The following is a 22,208-nucleotide window of genomic DNA, read 5'->3' on the forward strand; positions in this document are numbered from 1 at the left end:
GGGCGGACAGACGGACACAGGGGCGGGCGGACAGATGGATGGACGGGCGGACAGGCGGACACAGACAGACACGTGCGGGCGGGCGGACAGATGGATGGACGGGCGGACAGACGGACACGGACAGACACGTGCGGGCGGGCGGACAGATGGATGGACGGGCGGACAGGCGGACACAGACAGACACGTGCGGGCGGGCGGACAGACGGACACAGGGGCGGGCGGACAGATGGATGGACGGGCGGACAGGCGGACACAGACAGACACGTGCGGGCGGGCGGACAGACGGACACAGACAGACACGTGCGGGCGGGCGGAGAGCCAGATCCCGGCACACACGGACAGCGCGGCACGGCAGGACAGAGGGGCGGGCGGCTGCAGGCTTGGGTGGACAGACACACGGCCAGCGGGGCCAAGGACAGACAGCGGCTCTAGCGATCACACGGGGTAAGTTTTCTGACTCCTCTGTACAGATGCCCCAACACTCCACGTTGATCCCGCCAGCTGCAGGTTTGTTGGCTACAAGCTCCGGGTTCTCCGCAGGGGCCCCAGGAGCAGCCCGAGGACACCCAAGTTGAACGCTCAGACATGCTGCATTCACGCTCAAGCCTCTCCAGGGTGGTTCTGGGCAGGCAGGTGCTCTCAGAGAATAAGAGGCCTGGGCCACTTTGAGTTTAGAGGCCCCAGCCCCTCCCCTGTGTCTAACCTCTCATTCACAGGGTCATCATAAAACCAAAAGAATGTATGAAAATAAACAACTGAAACGTTAATTTATTAACAATTCAATCCTTATACCAGTAGCATGTATATTAAAAATGGCGAGCAGTCCTGTGGCACCTTATAGCCTAACTGAAGTGTAGGAGCATAAGCTTTCGTGGGCAAAGACCCACTTCGTCAGATGCATGTAGTGGAAATTTCCAGAGGCAGGTATAAATATGCAGGCCAGGATCAGGCTGGAGATGAGGAGGTGGATCCAATCAGGGAGGATGAGGCCCACTTCTAGCAGCTGATCTGAAGGTGTGAATTCCAAGAGAGCAGAAGCTGCTTTTGTAGTTAGCAAGCCATTAACAGTCTTTGTTTAATCCAGAGCTGATTGTGTCAAACTTGAAGATGAACTGTAGCTCAGCAGTTTCTCTTTGAAGTCTGGTCCTGAAGTTTTTTTGCTGCAGGATGGCTACCTTTAGATCTGCAATTGTGTGTCCAGGAAGATTGAAGTGATCCCCTACAGGTTTTTGTATGTTGCCATTCCTAATATCTGATTTGTGTCCATTGATTCTTTTACGTAGGGACTGTCCAGTCTGGCCGATGTATATAGCAGTGGGGCATTGTTGGCACATGATGGCATATATTACGTTGGTAGATGTGCAGGAGAACGTACCAGTGACAGTATGGCTGATCTGGTTAGGTCCTGTGATGGTGTTGCTGGTGTATATATGTGGGCAGAGTTCGCACCGAGGTTTGTTGCAAGGATTGGTTCCTGAGTTCGAGTTATTATGGTGCGGTGTGTAGTTGCTGGTGAGAATATGCTTCAGGTTGGCGGCTTGTCTGTGGGCAAGGACCGGCCTACCCCCCAAGGCCTGTGAAAGCGAGGGATCATTGTCCAGGATGGGTTGTAGATCACTAAGGATGCGTTGGAGAGGTTTTAGCTGGGGACTGTAGGTGATGGCCAGTGGTGTTCTGTTGGTTTCTTTCTTGGGCTTGTCCCGTAGCAGGAGGCTTCTGGGTACACTTCTGGCTCTGTCAATCTGTCTCCTCACTTCCTCGTGTGGGTATCGCAGTTTACAGAATGCTTGTTGAAGATCTTGTAGGTGTAGGTCACTGTCTGAGGGTTTGGAGCATATGCGGTTGTACCTCAGTGCTTGGCTGTAAACAATGGATCGTGTGGTGTGTCCAGGATGGAAGTTGGAGGCATGCAGGTAAGTGTAGCGGTCGGTAGGTTTTCGGTATAGGGTGGTATTGATGTGACCGTCACTTATTTGTACCGTGGTGTCCAGGAAATGGACCTCCCGTGTAGATTGATCCATGCTGAGATTGATGGTGGGGTGGAAGCTGTTGAAATCATGGTGAAATTCTTCCAGAGTCTCCTTCCCCTGGGTCCAGATGATGAAGATGTCATCGATGTAGCATAGGTAGAGAAGGGGTGTAAGTGGACGGGAGCTGAGGAAGCGTTGTTCCAGGTCAGCCATAAAAATGTTGGCATATTGTGGGGCCATGCGGGTGCCCATAGCAGTGCCACTGGTCTGGAGGTATATGTTGTCACCAAATCTGAAATAGTTGTGTGTCAGGATAAATTCACAGAGTTCAGCCACCAGTTGTGCTGTGGCATCATCAGGGATACTGTTCCTGACAGCTTGTACTCCATCTGCATGTGGGATGTTTGTGTAGAGAGCCGCTACATCCATGGTGGCTAGGATGGTGTTTTCTGGAAGATCACCAATGCATTGTAGTTTCCTCAGGAAATCAGTAGTGTCACAGAGGTAACTGGGAGTGCTGGTGGCGTAGGGTCTGAGCAGAGAGTCCACATAGCCAGACAGTCCTTCAGTGACAGTGCCAATGCCCGAGATGATGGGGCGTCTGGGATTTCCAGGTTTGTGGATCTTGGGTAATAGATACAACAACCCTGGTTGGGGCTCTAAGGGTGTGTCGATTTGTTCCTGTGTTTGTGTAGGGAGGGTCCTGAGCAGATGGTGCAGTTTCTTAGTGTATTCCTTAGTGGGATCTGAGGAAAGAGGCCTGTAGAATTTGGTATTGGAGAGTTGTCTGACAGCCTCCTTTAGGTAGTCAGACCTGTTCATGATGACAACAGCACCTCCTTTGTCAGCCTCTTTGATTCTAATGTCAGAATTGTTCCGGAGGCTGTGGATGGCATTGCGTTCTGCACGACTGAGGTTACCAGACAAGCGATGCTGTTTTTCCACAATTTCTGTCTGTGCACGTCGGCGGAAGCATTTTATGTAGAGGTCCAGACTGTCATTTCGGCCCTCAGGAGTCCATGTGGAGTTCTTCTTCTTGTGCTGTTGGTGGGAAGGTATCTGTGTGTCAGTGCACTGTTCAGTGTTGTGTTGGAAGTATTCCTTGAGACGGAGACGGTGAAAGTAGGCTTCCAGATCACCGCCTGGTATATTAAAAATGGCTACCCCTCTGGTATATTAAAAATGTAACTAATTGTGAGTTTCCACTGCAAACAAAACTCTTCATTTTAGGAATGTTTTTTTGGTTTTATTGTGAGCAAACTTGTTTATAATTGAAGAAAAATCTAATGTATGTGCAACATCACTATTAATGTTAAGCACTGCGAGCCCAATTCAAATGCTCATCTCATTGTAGAATGATGGTAGTTCTTTACTTGGTGTAACATGTTGAATGTGCATTCACCTGAAGCCACTGATTCAGGGAGACTGATAAAAATATGTAATGCAATTGTGATATTAGGCTGAGATTGAACATTTCTTGAAGCATCTATTTTGGCTTGCAGTTGATGGAATGCATATGATTTAAAGTTAGTGGAATGTATGTTTCAGGAAGACTCTGTCATCACAGAGATCTCTTGAAATTCCATTGTTGTACCTTCGTTGAAACTGTTCAACTGCTGAATATAGATCTTCATCACTTCATTCTTGGAACTACCAAAGGAATCCCAAAAGGGTACAAATTTGTTGCAGTGACTCAAATCGACATGTAAGACCAGATTTGATGGGACTCAATAACAAAAAAAATTTGGCTTAATAGTGCCTTTCTGCATCAGACTGAGATGTTAGACTGCAATTCGTGGAAAACTCAGATGAAAAGTTAATAGCCTGTGCTACTGATTTGGACTCAGAAAGGATTGCATCACTTTGATCATGAATCTTTTGAGTATCTTTAAGAAATCATTCAGTGTTATCCCTCTCAACATCTAATGTAGCATTGTGTGCTTCAATTTCAAGATTAGTTTCATGGATCATTTTTAGCAGCTTCATCCACATGGACAACATTAAAATGCATTCAGATTTGGATGTATACTTCTGAATTGACTTACAGCACAGACTTGCCCTGAGTTTAAGAGATTCAAGCTCACTTAAAGCTTCTCAGAGTCCAAATGCTGTGCAACTGACTTAATGCCATCAATTCGTGTTAATCATCTCGTTGTCAAAATGACGTGAAGCAAAACAGGCAGATGCTGCTTCAGAATTTCCCACTTTCAAGGACTGCTACTAAAGAAGTTGTACAATTGCTGGATTGTTCCAAAATATGTGATTGCTTCCTTGCATGATTCAGTGCAATCAGTGCTGACAAGATTTAGGGTATGTCTTCCCCAAGATGCTGCTCTGTCCTGCTCTTTCTCTCTGGGCTTTGAGGCCAGGCTCTCCACACAGCCTGTGCCTGGTTCTTCAAAGTTTGGTAGCCATTTGTGGCTAGTCTTGTCTCTGGGCCTGAGCCAGGTTTAAAGTTCAGCTTGCACTTGGAGCTGTCCGAGGTGCTGTTGTCCTCCCAACCTAAGCCTGGCTAGGTCAAGCTCCAGTGAGGAACTGCCAGGCCCTGGCCCAGCAGCTTCTTTATATCAGCCTGCTGGGCCCTGATTGGCTGCAGCAGAAACAGCTAGTCTATCCTGCTTGGAGGACCTCTCTTATGCTCTTCTCCATGGGGCAAGGTGGGGCAAGGCCTCCAGCAGAGAGCATCAGGCCCAGTGCACCCCGTCACAAGTCCCTATAGCCTTATTTCAAAGTCTTGAAATTTTAACATGTTCCCACTATTAAATTCCTCTAATAACTGGTGCATTATGAATATGAACATGGGGCAATTGCCAGACTAAGTATAAAGTTTATTAAACAACTAGAATTAAAAGTTTATTATACCAAAAAAAGCCTTTAAAGATTAATCTAAAACTGGACAAAGAGGTAGCTTACAGCTGACCTGATGTGGTTATTGTATACAAAGACACATAAGAAAAAACAGGAATACAAAAAAAATCTCCTACAGAGATAAACATCTAATTTAAAGGTTAAACTCACTCTCAGACCAAGTAAAAATCACTTCATAGGAACAATTAATTACAACTTTCAAAACCTCTAAACTATGTAAAGCCTATTAACAGCATTTCATAATGTAGACCCACTAATCTCAGAGGCTACTCCCATCTCCAGTCATGCAGATGAAAACTCAGATGTGACTGAAAAATTGGTGAAGACCCAAGATCCCACAATGATTTAAATAATTTTTTGCAGTTTATTTTTATATATATAGCGCTTCTTTTGTTGTCTGTTATAACTTCAAGGTGTATAATAAATGGAAATAACTTGATAAAAAATGTCAACATTTCAGTTGTCTCCTGAGGCCCAGGCCAAATGGCTCTCTTGCCGCCACTCCCCGCCCCCGCCCCATAGGGCCTGTGGGTAGGTCATCATAGCAAACATTCTGTTTTTTGACCTGTCTTCCATACAGGGAGGGGCTTTGCTATCTTCTAGAAACCTTCACACAAAACCAAGAAATGGTCATGCAGCACCTGAGAGAGTAACAAAAATGTTGAAGGTATCATGAGCTTTCATGGTCACACCCCACTTCTTCAGATTCAGACTTTTAAGTTACATACTAACATGGCTAAACGCTATTCAGAGAGAAACCTATTTATGATTTCTGGATTGTAAAATATCCAACCTATCATTTATTCAGACATACAGAACAATTTTTACATTTGCTGAACTCCCTTGCTGTTCCTACTTTTAGGGAACAAACGTCACAAACTCTTGGAACTGCATCCAAAATTTGTAAATATCATCCAGTTGTAAGCAGTCTTATATAAAATACATTGATGTGCCCAGCCTGAGCTACAGTCAGCTCAGACATAGAAACATGTTGATTGAAACCTACATGGGCTCAACATGAGGTCATAAGAATGGCCATACTGGGTCAGACCAAAGGGCCAACTAGCCCAGTGTCTGGTCTTCTGATAGTGGCCAATGCCAGTTGTCCCAGAGGCAATGAACAGAACAGGAAATTATCAAGTGATTCCTTCCTTGTTACCCATTCCCAGCTTCTAACAGTCTAAGGACACTCTCTCTGCATCCTGGCTAATAGCCATTAACGGACCTATCCTCCACAGCATTATCTAGTTTTTTTGAACCCCATTAAAGTCCTGATCTTCACAACATCCCCGGCAAGGAATTTCACAGGTTGACTCTGCATTTCATGAAGAAATACTTTGTTTTAAACCTGATACCTATGAATTTCATCTGATGACCCCTAGTTCTTATGGGAACAAGTAAATAACTTTTCCTTATTTACTCTCTCAACATCAGTCATGATTTTATAGACCTCTATCAACTCCCCCCAGTATCTTTTCTAAGCTGAAAAGTCCCAGGCTTTTTAATCTCCCCTCATGTGGCAGCTGTTTTAAACCCCTAATAGTATGTGCTGCCCTTTTCTGAACTTTTTCCAATGCCAAGATATCTTTGAGATGAGGCGACCACATCTGTAAAGGTCTGATCACTAGTATTGCTGATAACATTTTATTTGTACAGAAACAAAAATCTGATGCTTTAACAGAAAGTAGCAAGTCCACCCTCATAATGCATAACATTCATTAGATTAATAAGGTAGCTGTGTAAGGGTATGCATCTTTTAGAATCTTGATGAGCAGCCACCTGTTTTACTGAGGGAGTTATTACTTGATTCATGTCAGTACAACAAAGTACAACGCAGACACAGTTTATTTAAGAAAAATTTACTAATCCATTAATATTTCTTCAAAATTATTGCAACAGGTCTGAAAAAGCAAACACACTGTTACAGCTTAGAAAAACAAGTATTTGTACAGTTAAAATATTAAACAAGACTCCAGGAAAAATAATCAGTGTATGAGGAAATTAGATCTGGAAGCTTTGACCCAGTATTAGCACCTACAGTACCACTGAAAGCAGAATACTCTGTTCTGGACAGTTGTCTTGTTTTGTAAATCCCTTAATTCCTTCCACAGGAAAGGATGATAGCTCTTAAAACAGAAGGACTCTGCTAATTTATGGCAAGGCTAGATAGAGAGTTCCCTCTAATAAGGGAGAAGGAAACAACAGAAAATTACACCAACTTGATTTGTAGGAAGTTTTACTCAGAAGATGCCCAAGTTATTTTAGCAGATGTTGCCAAGGAATGTTAATGCACAGGAAATACGACATACTGCAAAGGTTTACTCTTCAGCAGTTTGCCAGTGACTATCTTATATACTGCCTAGTACTTTGTCAAATCAAGTGTTCCTATAAATTATTTTAATAAAACAAGAAAGTTTATTACACTTCACATATTAAACATTAAGGGATAGTCGGGATGGTTACACGTATTGGTTCAGCATTCATTTTATTGTGCTTACACAGCTTAATGAAACAAGCGATAGAGCATTTCCTCTTAGGAATTTAGGACAATGCAATAACAATAGATTCTCACAGCAGCAGCAAAGCACCCAGCACTAATGTTAGCTTAGGAATAACCAGAATATGAAAACAGAAAGCATTTGCATAATTCCCAGAGCATCACCTCTGAAAACTTAAAATGCGCTATGCCTCAAGTCACTTCCTGCCAGGCAGAGGCACTCTGTACAACGGACATATCTACCCGCTTCCCTCCCCAAAAGGCTTTATGTGGAGTGAAGAATTTGTTTTTGAAAATGCCTGTGCCCCTAAAGTCAGACTTGTTGCTTTCTAAAGTGTCTGATGTGCATGAAAGCCCAAGAGGCTGGGGAGGAACAGTACTGCTCTCACATTGCTGATTTGCCAGCTAATTTGAAGGGCACTGCCTTTTCCTTGGGAGTTAAGATAATCCCATCACCTGAAGCTTGCCATAAAGACACAAAATGGATGCTGACCGGCCAGAGGGTCACCCCATGTGGAGTAGAATTCTAGGAAATTAGTCCTTTGGTGGATGGCACCATGGATCTGGCAACAGAGAGGAATGATGCTCTAGACAGGAGGTAGGTGAACCTTCTGGTACAGCAAGTCCACCACTAAGCTGGGTGCTAGAAAACAAGACAGAACAAGTTAAACTTCTGCTATGGCATCTACAAGCAATCAGCCACCCAATGATGCAAGGCAGCCAGGAGAGTTTAATTTAAGGAACAAGATTAAAGAGATTTGGAACCATCACATGGTGAAACAGCTACCTCTGTGGTCACAAGATTTCCCTTCCATTATCACAGCATTCTTCAGCAGCCCTGCAAATTATCAGCTACACCCAATGAGGCTTTACCCATTGGTTCTGGGCTCCATTTAATGTCCAGATGTCCACACACTCTCAAAAAGGTAAACAAAGTTTCCAGGTAAGGCTTCCTTCTGCAGGTCACTGTTCCTTCCTTAAGCTTCCCTAGCCACGCACACTCAGAACCACTGGCTGGTTTTACTCACTCCCTTCCCAGGGCTGGCTGTTCCCAAGCCTCTGACCCTTAAAGGGCAGCCCCTATTACACCTCCCTATTTCCCTTGTAACTCTCTTGGAGCAGGGGACGTCTGTACTTTTTTGTATGGCACTTTGGCTCTACCACAAAACAAAATAATGTGTCCAGGTTTAAGGAATGGCTGTAAAGTGTTTTGGAAGCCAGTAAGGATTCCAATTATGTGTTTTTAAAATCAATGCAAATTAATCCAATTTTCATAATTGAACACTGACTATTTTCAGCAGCTTTGGGGAAAGACACCTGGATAGTTTGGGTATGCAGAGTGGGACGACACGACCACACTTTGCTGGGGAAGGTTACTGTGGCACAAAGAACAGATAGGCACTTAATTTCACTTCCCTTTTGTGCCTCCGAAAACGTGCCCAAGAGGCCTGCAAGAAGATTCAGAAGCACCAGTCAGGAATCTGTCAGATCATGGCCTCTCCAGTCAAAACAGTAATTAATGCTAATGTGTCTAGACAGTTGGAGTAGTCAGTGTGTACTGGTAAGAGTTACTGACAATTTGCATCTCTACTCCTAGCACTGGCATGTAACATGCAAGCTGCTGGGAGTTACTAGCTAGCAGGACTGCAATAAAGCAACTGATATTGATTGTGGAGTAAGTTCAGAGTTGGACTCCCTGCCCAATGAATTTCGATGGACCATGGAATCAGCATTCCAATAGCAGCAATACTTGTGAGTTATTCTGAATTTACAGCGTGTTGCTGAAATCACACTGACCTAAAGTGCATTCTGTTTTCAATCAGAGGCATATTCCCTGCTGTTCTAGATTCTTTTACTAAACTATGTAGCCCACATGCACTACTCAGACTGCTTAGGAGACTTTGCAGGCTACAGGTTGGGGGTGCTGTTGGTTTAAATTTGGGAAGACAGATAATTAATAAAGCCTTTGTTCTACATTGGGCATGCTCCTGATACATGGCTTCAAAAACAAAGTTATGCTGAACAAAAATATTTGCAATTCATGAAACTATCCAGAAGTTCCCACTGTAAATCTTTTCCCATTTTAGAAATTTCACAGTTGTTTTAACTTTGATAGAGTAGGCTCTTGTGTGTAATTGCTCAAACCCCATACCACCTAGGAAAAACATTCTGTTTAGCAATAATAGTTGTGAAATGAGTCATGACAAATGGATTGTGCCAAGTAGATGCAGCTGCAATTGATAAAACACCAACTTATTCCCAATGGCAGAAACAAAAACCACATAGTATATCAGGCCCCAGAGTGCTAATAACTAGAGCAATTGGTGTGGACATTCTAAATCGGAAGTCATCTCTAAGAAACACATTGTTACAGTGCTACTCCAGTATTCCACAGCTTATTCTTTTAGCTGCACAATATTCAGCCTCCTGCTCTAGGAAAGTTTCCTGTCACGGTGTGGTGAGCCTCTCAGGGCTTTGTCTACACATACAGCACTGCGGCAGCATAGATGCAGTTGTGTTGCTGTAGTCTTAGTGGAGATGCTACCTAAGCTGTGGCGTAGATATTCCACCTCCCTGAAAGGCAGTAGCTATGTCAACATTTGAAGCCCTCCCATCAATATAGCACTGTCTATATCAGGACTTCAGTCACTATAACAGTATTACTTGGGGTGTAGATTTTCTATACCCCTAGTGATGTAGTTATACTAACATAAGCCTGTAGAGTAGATCGAGACCCAGGGTTTGTCTTTGTAGTGCTTAGTGCCCATTAGAGGGGTATGATTTGCAGAGAGCTCTAACATGCTGTAGATTCTGCTGCGGAAACTGAACGATATCCAGACTATGTTAATGCAAATGAGGTTACCTCATAGTTCATACTGGCAGAGTTTCCATGGGGCATGTTACTCACATGTGATGTGTAAAGCTCCAATATGCTTTATATACAGTGTTGACAAGCCTCAGTGGAGAAAGCCCTGTAGGCAGAGGTCATTCCCTAGAGGCTCCCAGCAAAGCAAAGGAGGGAAGAGCACTGGGGGAATTTCGCATCACATAGAATTTGGTTTCTGCTCAGGATAACATACTTTGCACTGAGACAGTGCCTCCCACCTAAGGATCTCAAAGTGCATTACAAAGCTGTGATGTGTCACAACTATGTGTGTGCATGCGTGACTTCAACCAGTCCTGAACACAGCCATGGTAGCAGTGGACAGGAACTGAATACCCCAGGCCAGTTGGAACTAAAGGGTGACACTAATGAAGGTGAGGTGTCACTGCTCCACTTGGAATCCAAGTCAGCATACTGGGCTCAATATCTTGACTCCTACGAAAAGTGCCAGAGGAAGCTTTAAGCAGAAGATGGCAGCTCCAGCCACAGTGTCCCTACTCTTACGCTATGGCTTTGGTTCCACACGGACTCAGGGTAGCAAGCAGCACCACAGCATTGACTAAACCCTCAATAGCACATCTTGCAGCACCTGGGTTTTCCTTAGTCATCTCCCACTCAAGTACTGATCTTGGCTGACACTGCAGTCACACGAAGCTAAGTCGTAGGGTGATTGGCATGTTAGACTGAATGGGAGTCCCACATCACCTTAGGCCATCCATAAGAGTCACTTTGAAATCCAGAATAGCCATTTAAACAGTGATTAATTCAACTGTTGCTTTTTAAACAGGATTGTTCAAGTTCTGCACTGTTCAGAAGAACTGTGATCTATCAAACCTGAAAGATAATGATTTTTGATGCATTATGGCATAAATTACATTTAAGTTTACGCAAGTAATTAAATCTGGATTTCATCAGGGTTAAATGTAGTGTCATCTGAAATACATTATCATTCAGGGCATACTGCCAAGTATTGATGTTTTTACAACTTCCACTGGGATTTAAAAATCTAACCCACGCATAAGATGTATTTAAAAAGCCTCATGATTACAGGCAGTGGTTGGATAAACATTCAGTCTCAGCAGGGGAAAAGACCTGCCTCTTCTGAATGTACAGAAGCAGGTCATGGACCTAACATCTATGCAAAGTTAACAGTTACCTTAGACGCCTTTGTTTTATCTTCCACTGTTCATACTTCTGTCTTCGTAAATGGTAATTTCAATCTGCACAGCATGGCTGTTAAGAAAACATGCTATAAAAAAATCATGGAGCTAAAATAGGCAAGTCAAACAAAGCAAGGCAGTGGAGCATTTGATCTTTCAGCCTAACATCTGCCATTAAGAAAGAGAATTTTGCTAAATTTCTGAACTACAGAAAGCAAAACAGTCTTTGTGGCTTTTGGCTCTGCATTCTGGCCTGTGTTATAACTTCCCTTTAGACAAAAACGCCTGTTTGGAGGCATACAGACTTTGTAATATTGCAGTGAAGTTGTTAACAGTCTTATGAACAAACAGCTTGGCCCATTACACACATTTTTGTTTTGCACTCTTCTACTGTTCAATCATTAATCCAATCTCCAAATTAAAATCACTATTTATATGCCTGTTTACCAAATACAAGTAATTTTTCTGTATTTACGGAAAATACGGCACATCAAGGGTAATGAAATTACACAACTGACAACTAAGTTATTTAGGCAACTATTCAGATAAGCCCAAGAGACTGCAGTTAGTTAGGACGACAACTCACCACACACTATGAGTCTATGCATTGCAAAGGGGCTTCAAGTTCAGAACTCTTGACAGATGAAATGCATTACTCATACTTCCCCTTTTATTGCTACAAGATGCCCTCTCAACCACCAAGAAAAATGGTAATTAGAATGCTAAGCCATTTGCACTGAGGTCCACAGCCCAGAAGAAAAGTTGTAGAGAGAACAGCTGTAGCCAAGAACAAACTCCAGTGTGACAGACCTCACTTCTCAGGCAGGTGGTGGTTGAAATTTTACCATAGGCACCAGGTGGGAGCAACAATGTATTGTTCCTAAGCCAAGATCAACATTTAAAATATTTCTACAGAGCATTTACGTTCCATGTTTTATTTCTGTTAGGAAGACCGTTAGCCTTTCTAAATGGCTAAGTTGCATCTTCCAGAGGTAGCAGAGTTTGAAGGAAGATAACAGCACCTTTCTAAGAAAGATTTTTAAATAAAATATGATGAATGTGATAAGAGACTTTCTAAACAGATAGTAATTTTATCCTAAAAGCCTGGGAGGAACGGCTGGGTACGTTACATACCAGATGTTATAACACCCAAGGAGTGTTCATTTTATAAAGTCACAGAATCAGAGTGCCTGCAGCGTGTCATGCAGCCTCTGAGGTAAGATGCACTATTACTGCTTTGAGGAGAGAATTCATAAGAGGATTAAGAATCCATAAAAAGATACAACTCTTAGTCCTCTCTCAATGGGATCCGTCAAGAGGAGGCCCTGGGGTGCGTAGATCTTCTCATTCTGTTCCTGAATGAATTTGGCAATTTTCTTAAGAACCTGGTGACAGAACACACAGACTTTACAGTTTCTGTTTGAGTTTCCACATCAACCTTCCTTTAAAAGCCCCCATCTATACTACAAACACAGCCAGGTCAGGCAAGACCTAACTACACAGGTCCACTAGAATGTAACTGGGATTACCGCCCCCTGCATAACCAGGCTATTATTTTTCATCCCCCCTCCCACGCCCTAGGAGTGGGAGGGAAGAATACATGGATGGTATTTGTCTATACCAGCACTGAAACTATATTGCAACTAGGTCATGAAACAGCTGTAATGTAACAAGACTCTCTGATGGTTCATTTGTATAAGAGTTGAATATAGGTTATAGCACTATGCAGGTCTCTTTTCCAGGCTATGAAAATATGCTGTTTAAATTACCGCACAAGCCATTTGCTTACTGTATGTCATGGTGTGACTCAGAGAGAAGAGGCCCCTTTCAATGTCTATTTCCATTAATAACAGACTGCAAATACAAAGTGCTGATCTTAACTACTCCAAAAATAAGCCCCCCCCCCCCCCCATGCTGCTTCTACAGTGTCAGAAAGTTCAAGGCCAGAGAGACAATTAAATCACGTAGGCAGACTTGTGTCTCACAGGACATTAAATTTCACCCAGTTACCCCTGTGTAGAGCTAACAACTTTGTATCTGGCTAAAGCATAACTTCCTGAAAGGCACCTAGATGTGAAGACTCCAGCATTTCACATGGTAGTTTGTTCCGGTGGTTAATCATCCTCACTGCTAAGCCTTATTTCTAAATTTAATTTGTCTGGTTTCAGCTTCCAGAAAGTGGTTCCTGTGATCTATTTCTTCACTATATTAAGGAACCCTTTAGCACATAGTATTTTCTCCCCAAGAATATACTTAACACACTAATCAAGTTCTCTCTCAATCTTCTTTTGTGACAAGGTAGTTTAAACTCTTATGTTTCTTACCATAAGGAATTTTTGCCAGTCCTCAAATCATTTTTGCTGATCTTTTCTGCATCTGCTCCAATTTTTCAACATGCCTTTAAAAGCTGACATTAGACCTGTACATAGCATTCTAGTATCAGACTTACCAGTGCCACATTCAGAGATAAAGAAATCACCTCTGTGCTCTTATTTACTACACCCCTCTTCATACATCCAAGGGACCACGTTAGCCCCCTTTGTCAGAGCACTGCACTGCAAGACTCATGTTCAGTTGCCTGTCCATTATGGAGTCATTTCCTTCCAGAATACAGCCCCTCCTGCATGCAGGGATGGCTTGCATTCCTTATTCCTAGATGCATTTAAACTATAATAAAAATTCAAAGTTATGTATTTTGTTTGAATGGGCCGAGGTTACTAAGTGATACAGATCATGCTGTGGGACTGCTCTGTACTCAATTTAATATGCCATCAATCTGTGTGTCATCCACACCTTGGATCAGTAGTGTTTGCGTTTTCTTCTAGATTACTAATGAAAATACTGTAAAGCATCAGTCCTTCGTTGAGCCATTTGTTCTACTCTGCCAGTCCAACAACAGTCTATTTACTGGCTAGTATTCGTCTCCCCCATCCTCAGCAATAGCATCTTTGAGCTTTTGTCTCCTAATCCAACAAGTACTGCTGCATTACACATGTGGGAAGACATTACACATGTATGAGGGAGGGCAGTTTTGAAGGTGTTGAATTCTGCTGGTTGCTGGGTGGGATGTCAAACTTCTATTTGAGTCTACATTTTGTTCTAACAAGTTAGGATACCTGTTGCCTTGGATGTCTGCTTTATTTCTGTAAAAGTCCAAACAAAACATGTCCTCTGATGAACAATGTAGCTATCACTTTTCCTTGGATGAATGTCACCTTTGTGATGTACCAGTTGTCACCTGTTTGAACAGCATGACTCCCAAGTCATTATTCCCTTTAAATGAATTCTGCACATTAGCACAGAGCTCTGCTCCAGTGAAATATTGTCTGGGGCAAGTGCCAACTTGAGTATCTGGCCTATGTGTAAGCAAGGCAAACAGACTGCATTAGCTTTATATAGCACAATTTCCAAATGCTTTGATCCAAATAGTTCATACATTGATTACTAAAGTCAAAACAGAACGAACACACACACACACACTTCTTGCTTTGTACATGTTCAGTCTACTTTGCTGCAAGATCGGACACTGAGAAGTTAGGGGACAGGCTCTCTGGCAGATAGTGATGCTTTCGTCACTCCCAAATTTATTTCTATAGTGAAAACTAACTTCATATACATAATCCACTGAAAGCTATTTGATTAAAAAAAAAAAAAAAAAAAAAAAGATCAAAGCCAGCTTTTGCAGGTGACTAAGCTCCAACATTACTAGTCCTACCAGCTTTCTGGTATTTCCGCCACTGCTGAGTCATGCACCTATTTAAATACTTCAGAAACCTTAGGAAGAAAGGTGGGAAAATAAACTGAGGGAAGGGCTTGAACATAAAAATACCAGAGTGGAAATCCTCAGCCTGCATATATATATTGGGTCAAGAAAAGTTTAAATACTTTGAGATGTCAGATCTTATAGTCACCAGCAGGGATCATTAGATAATCTAGTTTGACTTCCTGTCTTACATAGGCCACAGAATTTCACCCAGTTACTTATGAATGGAGCCCTATAACTTGCGTTTGACTAAAAGCATAACTTCCAGAAAGACATCCAGATTAGGACCAAAGGAAGTAAATTCACCGAGGTCACATTAATATAAAGGTCTGCAAAATGCAGCTTACTTCTGGAAATTCAGATTATATGTTTGTATAAAGCAAGGAGTATCTTGTTTTAAGAGAACAGACTATGCACAGTAACAGCAGAAAGCCAATACAACCTCCAAAACAGTCTTAGTTGAGTGACTTTTATATTTTATTAGCAGTGTGAAGTTTCACTTTGGTCTCTCTTACACACTGCTCCTTCAGATTTATCGGAACCTCCCGACGTTTCAGTTCAGGAAGCTTTTACTAGTCAGAGTTTTGTTTCTTATCTCTGAATGGGTACCTGTCAGCCCTCTTCAAACAAATAATGGAAGCAAGTAAGCCATAAAGATATCCAGCTCAGATCTCTTCAACACTCCCATTTCCTACTCAGTCAAGCTGCAAGAAGTGGAAACTAGAGATGTCATATCCATCTCCACAATCCATTACTATTTGAGTTTGTCACAAAATGACTGCATGACTGATTTCAAATAAAGAATTCCTGAAATGCAGCCATCTATAAATCTACTAAAGGGTTACTACAAGAGACACACCAGTTCAGTTTAATCAAATTTAAGTTTTGATGGATGAGCTTTCTGGCGAGGTTTTAGCTGCAATATTATGTATTTAGAATGCTATTCTGATTAAAGAAAATGACAAGATGATTACATTATGGAAATCTACCTTATCTTGAGAGTGTCAAAAATTATTTATAAAAATAACTAGATATTCAAACAAGTTACAGAGTATAGTGCAATAAGTCACAAGTCAAGAAAGAGTGAGTCATAAGAATTAATCATCTCTTTGAACTGTTCTCATTAGCATGACCATAAATGCTGCATTTTCCAATGAGATTTGAAGTTATCTGCCTTGCCATCCCTACTCTATCTAGTTCAGTTATAAAAAGACATTTCAGCTGGTGTCAGCCCAATCTTCAAAAAAAAAAAAAAAAAAAGAAAAAAAAATCACTCTTCTTACATAAGGTGAGCCAAAGATATCTAGCTAAATAAAATACTGCAAACCAGCACTATTTATCACCCTGCTCAGAAGGGATGATAAAGGGTTCTGTTAATATATAATTACAGCAGTAATCTTGAGCAGAATTGTTTGAAACATGTTTTTATTTCAAGTCAGTAATATTAAATCAGACTTCTTTACACTCATTTAATCCAAAGGAATGATGAATGTATTCACATATTGACTTGGCTATCTACTCATTGGCTTTGTAAACACAAAGGCTGTGTCTAGACTGGCAAGTTTTTCCGCAAAATCATCTGCTTTTGTGGAAAAACTTGCCAGCTGTCTACACTGGCCGCTTGAATTTCCGGAAAAGCACTGACGATCTCATGTAAGATCGTCAGTGCTTTTCCGGAAATACTATGCTGCTCCCGTTCGGGCAAAAGTCTTTTTCCGAAAGACTTTTGCGCAAAAGGGCCAGTGTAGACAGTACAGTAGTTTTCTGCAAAAAAGCCCCGATCGCGAAAATGGCAATTGGGGCTTTTTTGCGGAAAACCGCGTCTAGATTGGCCACGGACGCTTTTCCGCAAAAAGTGCTTTTGCGGAAAAGCATCCTGCCAATCTAGATGTGCTTTTCCGAAAATGCTTTTAACGGAAAAGTTTTCCGTTAAAAGTGTTTTCGGAAAATCATGCCAGTGTAGACGTAGCCAAAGAGCACAAAATAAAGAAGAACTGACAGTATTAAATACAGACTACATATGTAAGTGTGTACACATGGAGGTGTGACAAGTATGTATGACTTCTAGCTCTTCAAGCTAGTATGTCATGGTGTTTAAAAATGAAGCTCTTCATTTTTAAAGAGAAACTATCAGAACAACATTTTTATAATTTTAGAATGATCTCGTGGTTCACCAAAAGACTGGAAATCAGCAGTTCTGCATGAGACAAACCTATACTTGATTTGACCTAAATAATGGGCATAATATTGATTTCACAAGAAGGGCAAATGGACTAATCTGATGCTCATGAAGAAACTGGGTTTTATTTGGAAATATTTGCATGGGTGTTAGATTGTTCCCTTAGTGAATGCTTACCTGGAGCTTGGAAAAGTCTCAAATAGAGGGTACTGTATAGATATGTGCGAGAGGTAGATTTGGAGTAGTTATAGCCCACCATTCTCTAGCTTAACATCTCACCTAAACCCAAACATAAAGAAGACAAGCAGTAAAATGGTAAGATGCAGCAGAAGATGCTGAAAGGTAGGGTAAGATGCAGCAGAAGATGCTGAAAGGTAGGCTAAGAGCAGCCTGAACTCCTGAGGATTTGTGGAAGCAAATGGAACACAGGGACTAGTATTTAGTAGGGAATCAGGAATCTTTCTTGAGCTACAGAGCTGTGAAGCAACTCTCTTGATTATTAATCTCTTATGGGATTAAATTGCTGAAAATTTGGTGTAAAACTCGCCAGTTTAGTGATTGCCTAATGGATTTTAAAAATGAAACATAATTGGATTTAGAAACAGTCCTACCAACTTGACACTATATGACTGATTAGTCAAAGATATATTTTTCAACTAATTAATTCTTTGACTAAAACGGCACACTATTTTTCTATGGTTATGTATAGTTTACCCTAGCAGCAGGTGATCACTTCCCGCATCTGGAAAATGACATATTTCTTTGTTACTCTCCAACCAGTGACTGAAGCTGGCATTTATTTCAAATATATGCTTATAATTCTCAGGTAGCTGAGTCTGTGCTCTCACTGATATGTCCCAGTATTTTCAGGAAGCTAGGCTAGCAGGTGAAAGCTTATTCTGTATTTGTACTATAGTAATGAACGAGGCTGTCATAAGAGAAAACCTTAGAAATAAAGTTAGAAGCTAAAGCACCTCTGCTGATGTACATAAAAAGTTATGATCCAACATTGTGATTTTCATTTGCTTTAAGTTAATTGCATGAAAGGTAACAGGCTCACCTTTTCATAATGTGTCTCCATGCACAAAAAGATAGTGTAAGCAGTCAGACAGGCCAAACATCCTTCAAGATAAGATTGACCCCCAAGCTTCTCAGCTTCTGCATAAAGGTTATTTAGAGTTTGAACTGTCTCTTCAAACTGCTGCCTATCGATCTGCAAAAGATTGACAGTAAATTGCTTAGTCAGAACTCAATCCCTAAAGCAAAGATGTACCTTCTGTGTAGAACATTCTTAATCACCAGTGTATCACCTACATCCAATTAGCTTCAAGCACAACATGGAGAACCAAGGTTGTGTTCTGGTACAGAAGGACCTCTGTGTATCATAGCTGCTATTTAACCCACTGCTAAGTGATTTAAAGTTACTAGATCAAATGTGTATTCCCATATTACACATTTACAGCCCTTATTTAAGCTGTGTTGTGTGTACAGTATTAGATTCAAAGTACAACCTACTTGGAAACTGTTGACCTGGAGTAGGGATACAAAAGTGTAACCATTTAAATGATTAGCCTACAAACTTCATCTTATTGGTTTTGGTTAGAGTTACACACAGGCTTCTTGGGAGATTCTGCAATGCATGCCACTGGTGTAACCACTAGGATTTTTAGCTGTTACATGGTTATGTTTTTAAACGAGTTTTTACATTCCTAATCTGGAGGGTGAGGTCCTCTAGATTTCAAAAATAAATTATTCGCAGGGGACATGGGTTAAACTAAACCTCATATGCTCTGACTAAGGCCTTGACTATTTTGCATTATTATGACAGAGTTGATCACTAATAACATTAACAAGGAAAGCTAAGGTGATTAGTGTTCCATACAGGACAGGCAAGAAGCAAAAAGCCCCAGAAGTGACATTTACTAGCCATAGAAGACAAGCACAACTGGCAAGAAGCATTTTCTTTCTAGCTTAATAAAATATCACAATTGCCAGCAACACAATGAAAGGAAGCACTTGTAAAGCCATGTAAATGCAAGTTCAACAAAAGAGTCCTCTCACCATCAGACAGGACTGTGGTAGAGAATACATACTTTTTCACTGACATAAGAGATGTAATTGATGATACAGTTAAAAGGGACACCTTTCCTCAGGATTACAGAGAGCATAAAAAACAAATGACTTCTAAACATGGTCAATAACAAAAGAGAGGAGCAGATAAGTCAGAATTTATACAAATGAACCACATTTTCACTTCTTTATAAAAAATAAACATGCCTTTGATGTGCTTTAAAAAAAAAGTTATGTTCCTTTGCGTGCTAAAGACCACAAATCTCAGGTACACAGCAGGTAAGCTCTCAGGTCAGCCATGTGCAGCTAGCTCAGGACTTCAATCATTCCTAATTCAATCATTCATACAATCCCAGATAAATTAAAACAAAGCTTTTACCCTGTTTTCTAACTCTGGGGGAAACTTGGTCTGGAACTGGCACCTGGTGCCGCTACTGTAGTCTCTCTGGACAAACACTTTACCAGAAACAGGTGCCTGCTGCGGCCGCATCGCACAGCTAGAACTGGCTGTTCTAGGAGAAGAAACAGAGTCGAATGCATTATATGATCACCAGAAGCACCCTACAGCTCAGAAATACACCAAACTGCCCCCACACCTGAAGCCCCTCCATAGCTTCAAGGCAGCTGTTAGACTGTCACAGCTTGACCCTGGCCCAGGGCTCACTCTGGGTATCCCATCCCCACAGCCCGCCCGAGACACCAACTCCCCCCACCCCCAGAACTCCCCACGCCCACGGACCCACCCCATCCCAAACTCCCCCCCCCCACATTTCACCCACACTCCCCCCCGTCCCAGCCTCCGCCCCACCGCCAGGATCCAGCCCACCCCGCCCCAACCCCCCGGGCCGGACATCCCCGCCCACGCACTCCCGCCCCCGGCTTCAACGCCCTTCCTGAGGCGCTTCCCGGCCCCCACCCTTACAGACAAAGCCAGGCCCCTGCTCCCTCCGCTTCAGCGGCCGTCGAGCTCCCTCCCTTACGACTGCCGTAAAAGCACCACCCCAGTTTCGCTGAAAGCCGTAAGTGAGCAGCGAAGCCACTTAGAGGAGTCATGCGCATGCGCTGCTGCCAGGTCGCGCGACAGGCGAGTACGTTGGCCTATTGTGCGCGTGCGTCAGTTTCTGCGCCGGGAAAAGATTCTGCACATGCGCTATTCTGCTCAGGGGCGGGGGTCTTCGTGCTGACGAGGCCCGCAGGGCCCGTTTGGCGCCTCAGGGCTCACGCGGCAGCAGAGCTCCTTGTCATGGCACGGTCAGAGGTACGGCCCGGTCTGTGGTACTGCCGCCTCGTGGCAGAGCCCCCCCACGGCACGGTCTGTGGTGTGGTCTCCCTCCCTGTGCCACACCCCGGTCTGTGCTGTGCCCCCCCTTTTCTGTGCTATGGCCCCTCCTCCTGGTACAGCCCTTCCCCCCCCCCGCGGCATGATCAATGGTACCATCTCTGTGGCATGGCCTCCCACAGCAAAGTTAGTGGTACAGTCCCCCTGTCCTGTGGCGTGACCCCCCCCCATTGCATGGTCAGTGGTTCAGCCCCCCCCCCCCCCCCATGGCACAGTCTGTGGCATGGCCTTTCCCATCTGTGCACAGCCCAGTGGCACGGTCTCTGCTGGCTCGCTCTTCCCGTGGCTCGTTCCGTGGCAGTGCCCCTTACCCAGACAAAAGGCAGGACCATGCAGCACTTTAACGACTAACAAGATGGTTATTAGGTGAGGAGCTTTCGTGGGCCAGACCCACTTCCTCAGAGCCCACGAAAGCTCATCACCTAATAACCGTCTTGTTAGTCGTTAAAGTGCTGCATGGTCCTGTCTTGGCTGCATCTCTAGCACTACCTTACCTGAGAGTCATTTGAAAGGTGAATGCAGACTGATATTGTGGTATTTAGCTGGATGTCTCCATTCCCTCCTCTGATTTTGATCAAATTCTATTTTTGCTCTGGCAAGAAATTTAGTAAGCATTCAGAAATTTAGTACTCTTTTTTTTCAAAGTGCAGTGGAAACAGAGGCCGCAGTTCACAACAGTGTGAAAGAATCATATTTGATCATAATATTTAATTTCTTACTGTTTTATTGTCATTGATTGTGACTGATTTTTAACAAAGGCTTTAGATGTGATACTGGCAATTACAGGCTGGTAAGCTTAAACCTCAGCTTGGAGAAAATTGGTTGAAACTATAGTGAAACAATAGTAAATATCATAATGACACTGCCTAATTCTGTGAGAACATGCCGGTCGCCCCATCTAATATATATATATATTAGAACTGGAAAAAGTGCGGAGAAGGATATCAAAAGTGATAAGGAGAATGATCCTACACGTAGATTAATACAATTTGTTGCGGAAGAGTCAACATGGCTTTTGTAAAGGGAAATCATGTCTCACCAATCGGTTAAAATTCTTTGAGGGATTAGCAGTCATGGACAAGTGAGAATCAGTGGATATAGTTTGTACTTGGATTTTCAGAGAACCATTGACGAGGTCTCTTGCCAAAGGCTCTTAAGCAAAGTAAGTAATCATTGGAAAAGAGGGAAGGTACTGTCATGGATTAGTTATTGGTTAAAATTGTATGAGAACATGCTTGCATTACTTGGGGGAGAGAGCTTTGTGCAATGGGGGTGAAAAGGGAGCAGATTGGAGGCAGGGCATTGGGGAAGGGGTGGAATGGGGCCTTTTTGAGTCTGTAGAGTCACATTTTTTCACTTTTCTCTGCAACCATAAGATCTGGATACTATTTTTTCAATGAAAGTGGAGGCTCTCCCATAATTATGTAACGCTAGGAGCTGGGAATTTAAATCATCAAATGTTGTGAGATTTGTAATAA

At 42.6% G+C, this 22,208-nt stretch overlaps 1 protein-coding gene across 4 annotated transcripts; it reads right to left on the reverse strand.

The window, feature by feature from the left end:
* Positions 1 to 109: 109 nt before the first annotated feature.
* GOLGA7 (golgin A7) lies at positions 110 to 20,503 on the reverse strand. 4 transcript variants are annotated; one of them, XM_006113246.5, is made up of 6 exons: positions 20,372 to 20,503; positions 19,771 to 19,903; positions 18,382 to 18,534; positions 12,663 to 12,764; positions 11,376 to 11,439; positions 6,682 to 7,978 (listed from the first exon to the last, which is right to left on the reverse strand). In XM_006113246.5, the coding sequence occupies exons 2-5, from the start codon at positions 19,879 to 19,881 to the stop codon at positions 11,392 to 11,394; spliced, it is 414 nt and encodes a 137-aa protein (XP_006113308.1). In that variant the 5' UTR covers positions 19,882 to 19,903; positions 20,372 to 20,503; the 3' UTR covers positions 6,682 to 7,978; positions 11,376 to 11,391. The 4 variants fall into 4 exon arrangements, with proteins under 4 accessions (XP_089629940.1, XP_006113308.1, XP_075767051.2 ...); XM_075910936.2 differs by having other exon boundaries at positions 20,314 to 20,458; XM_075910937.2 differs by having other exon boundaries at positions 19,771 to 19,898; positions 20,314 to 20,445.
* Positions 20,504 to 22,208: the final 1,705 nt, after the last annotated feature.

The sequence above is a fragment of the Pelodiscus sinensis genome, chromosome 28, assembly GCF_052426305.1.
Source record: "Pelodiscus sinensis isolate ZL-2025 chromosome 28, ASM5242630v1, whole genome shotgun sequence".
Classification (NCBI taxonomy): Eukaryota; Metazoa; Chordata; order Testudines; family Trionychidae; genus Pelodiscus; species Pelodiscus sinensis.

Excerpts from the sequence above, each read along its gene's own strand:
- GOLGA7 (XM_089773814.1), bottom strand. The coding sequence starts at position 2,792 with ATGAACAGGTCTGACTACCTAAAGGAGGCTGTCAGACAACTCTCCAAT.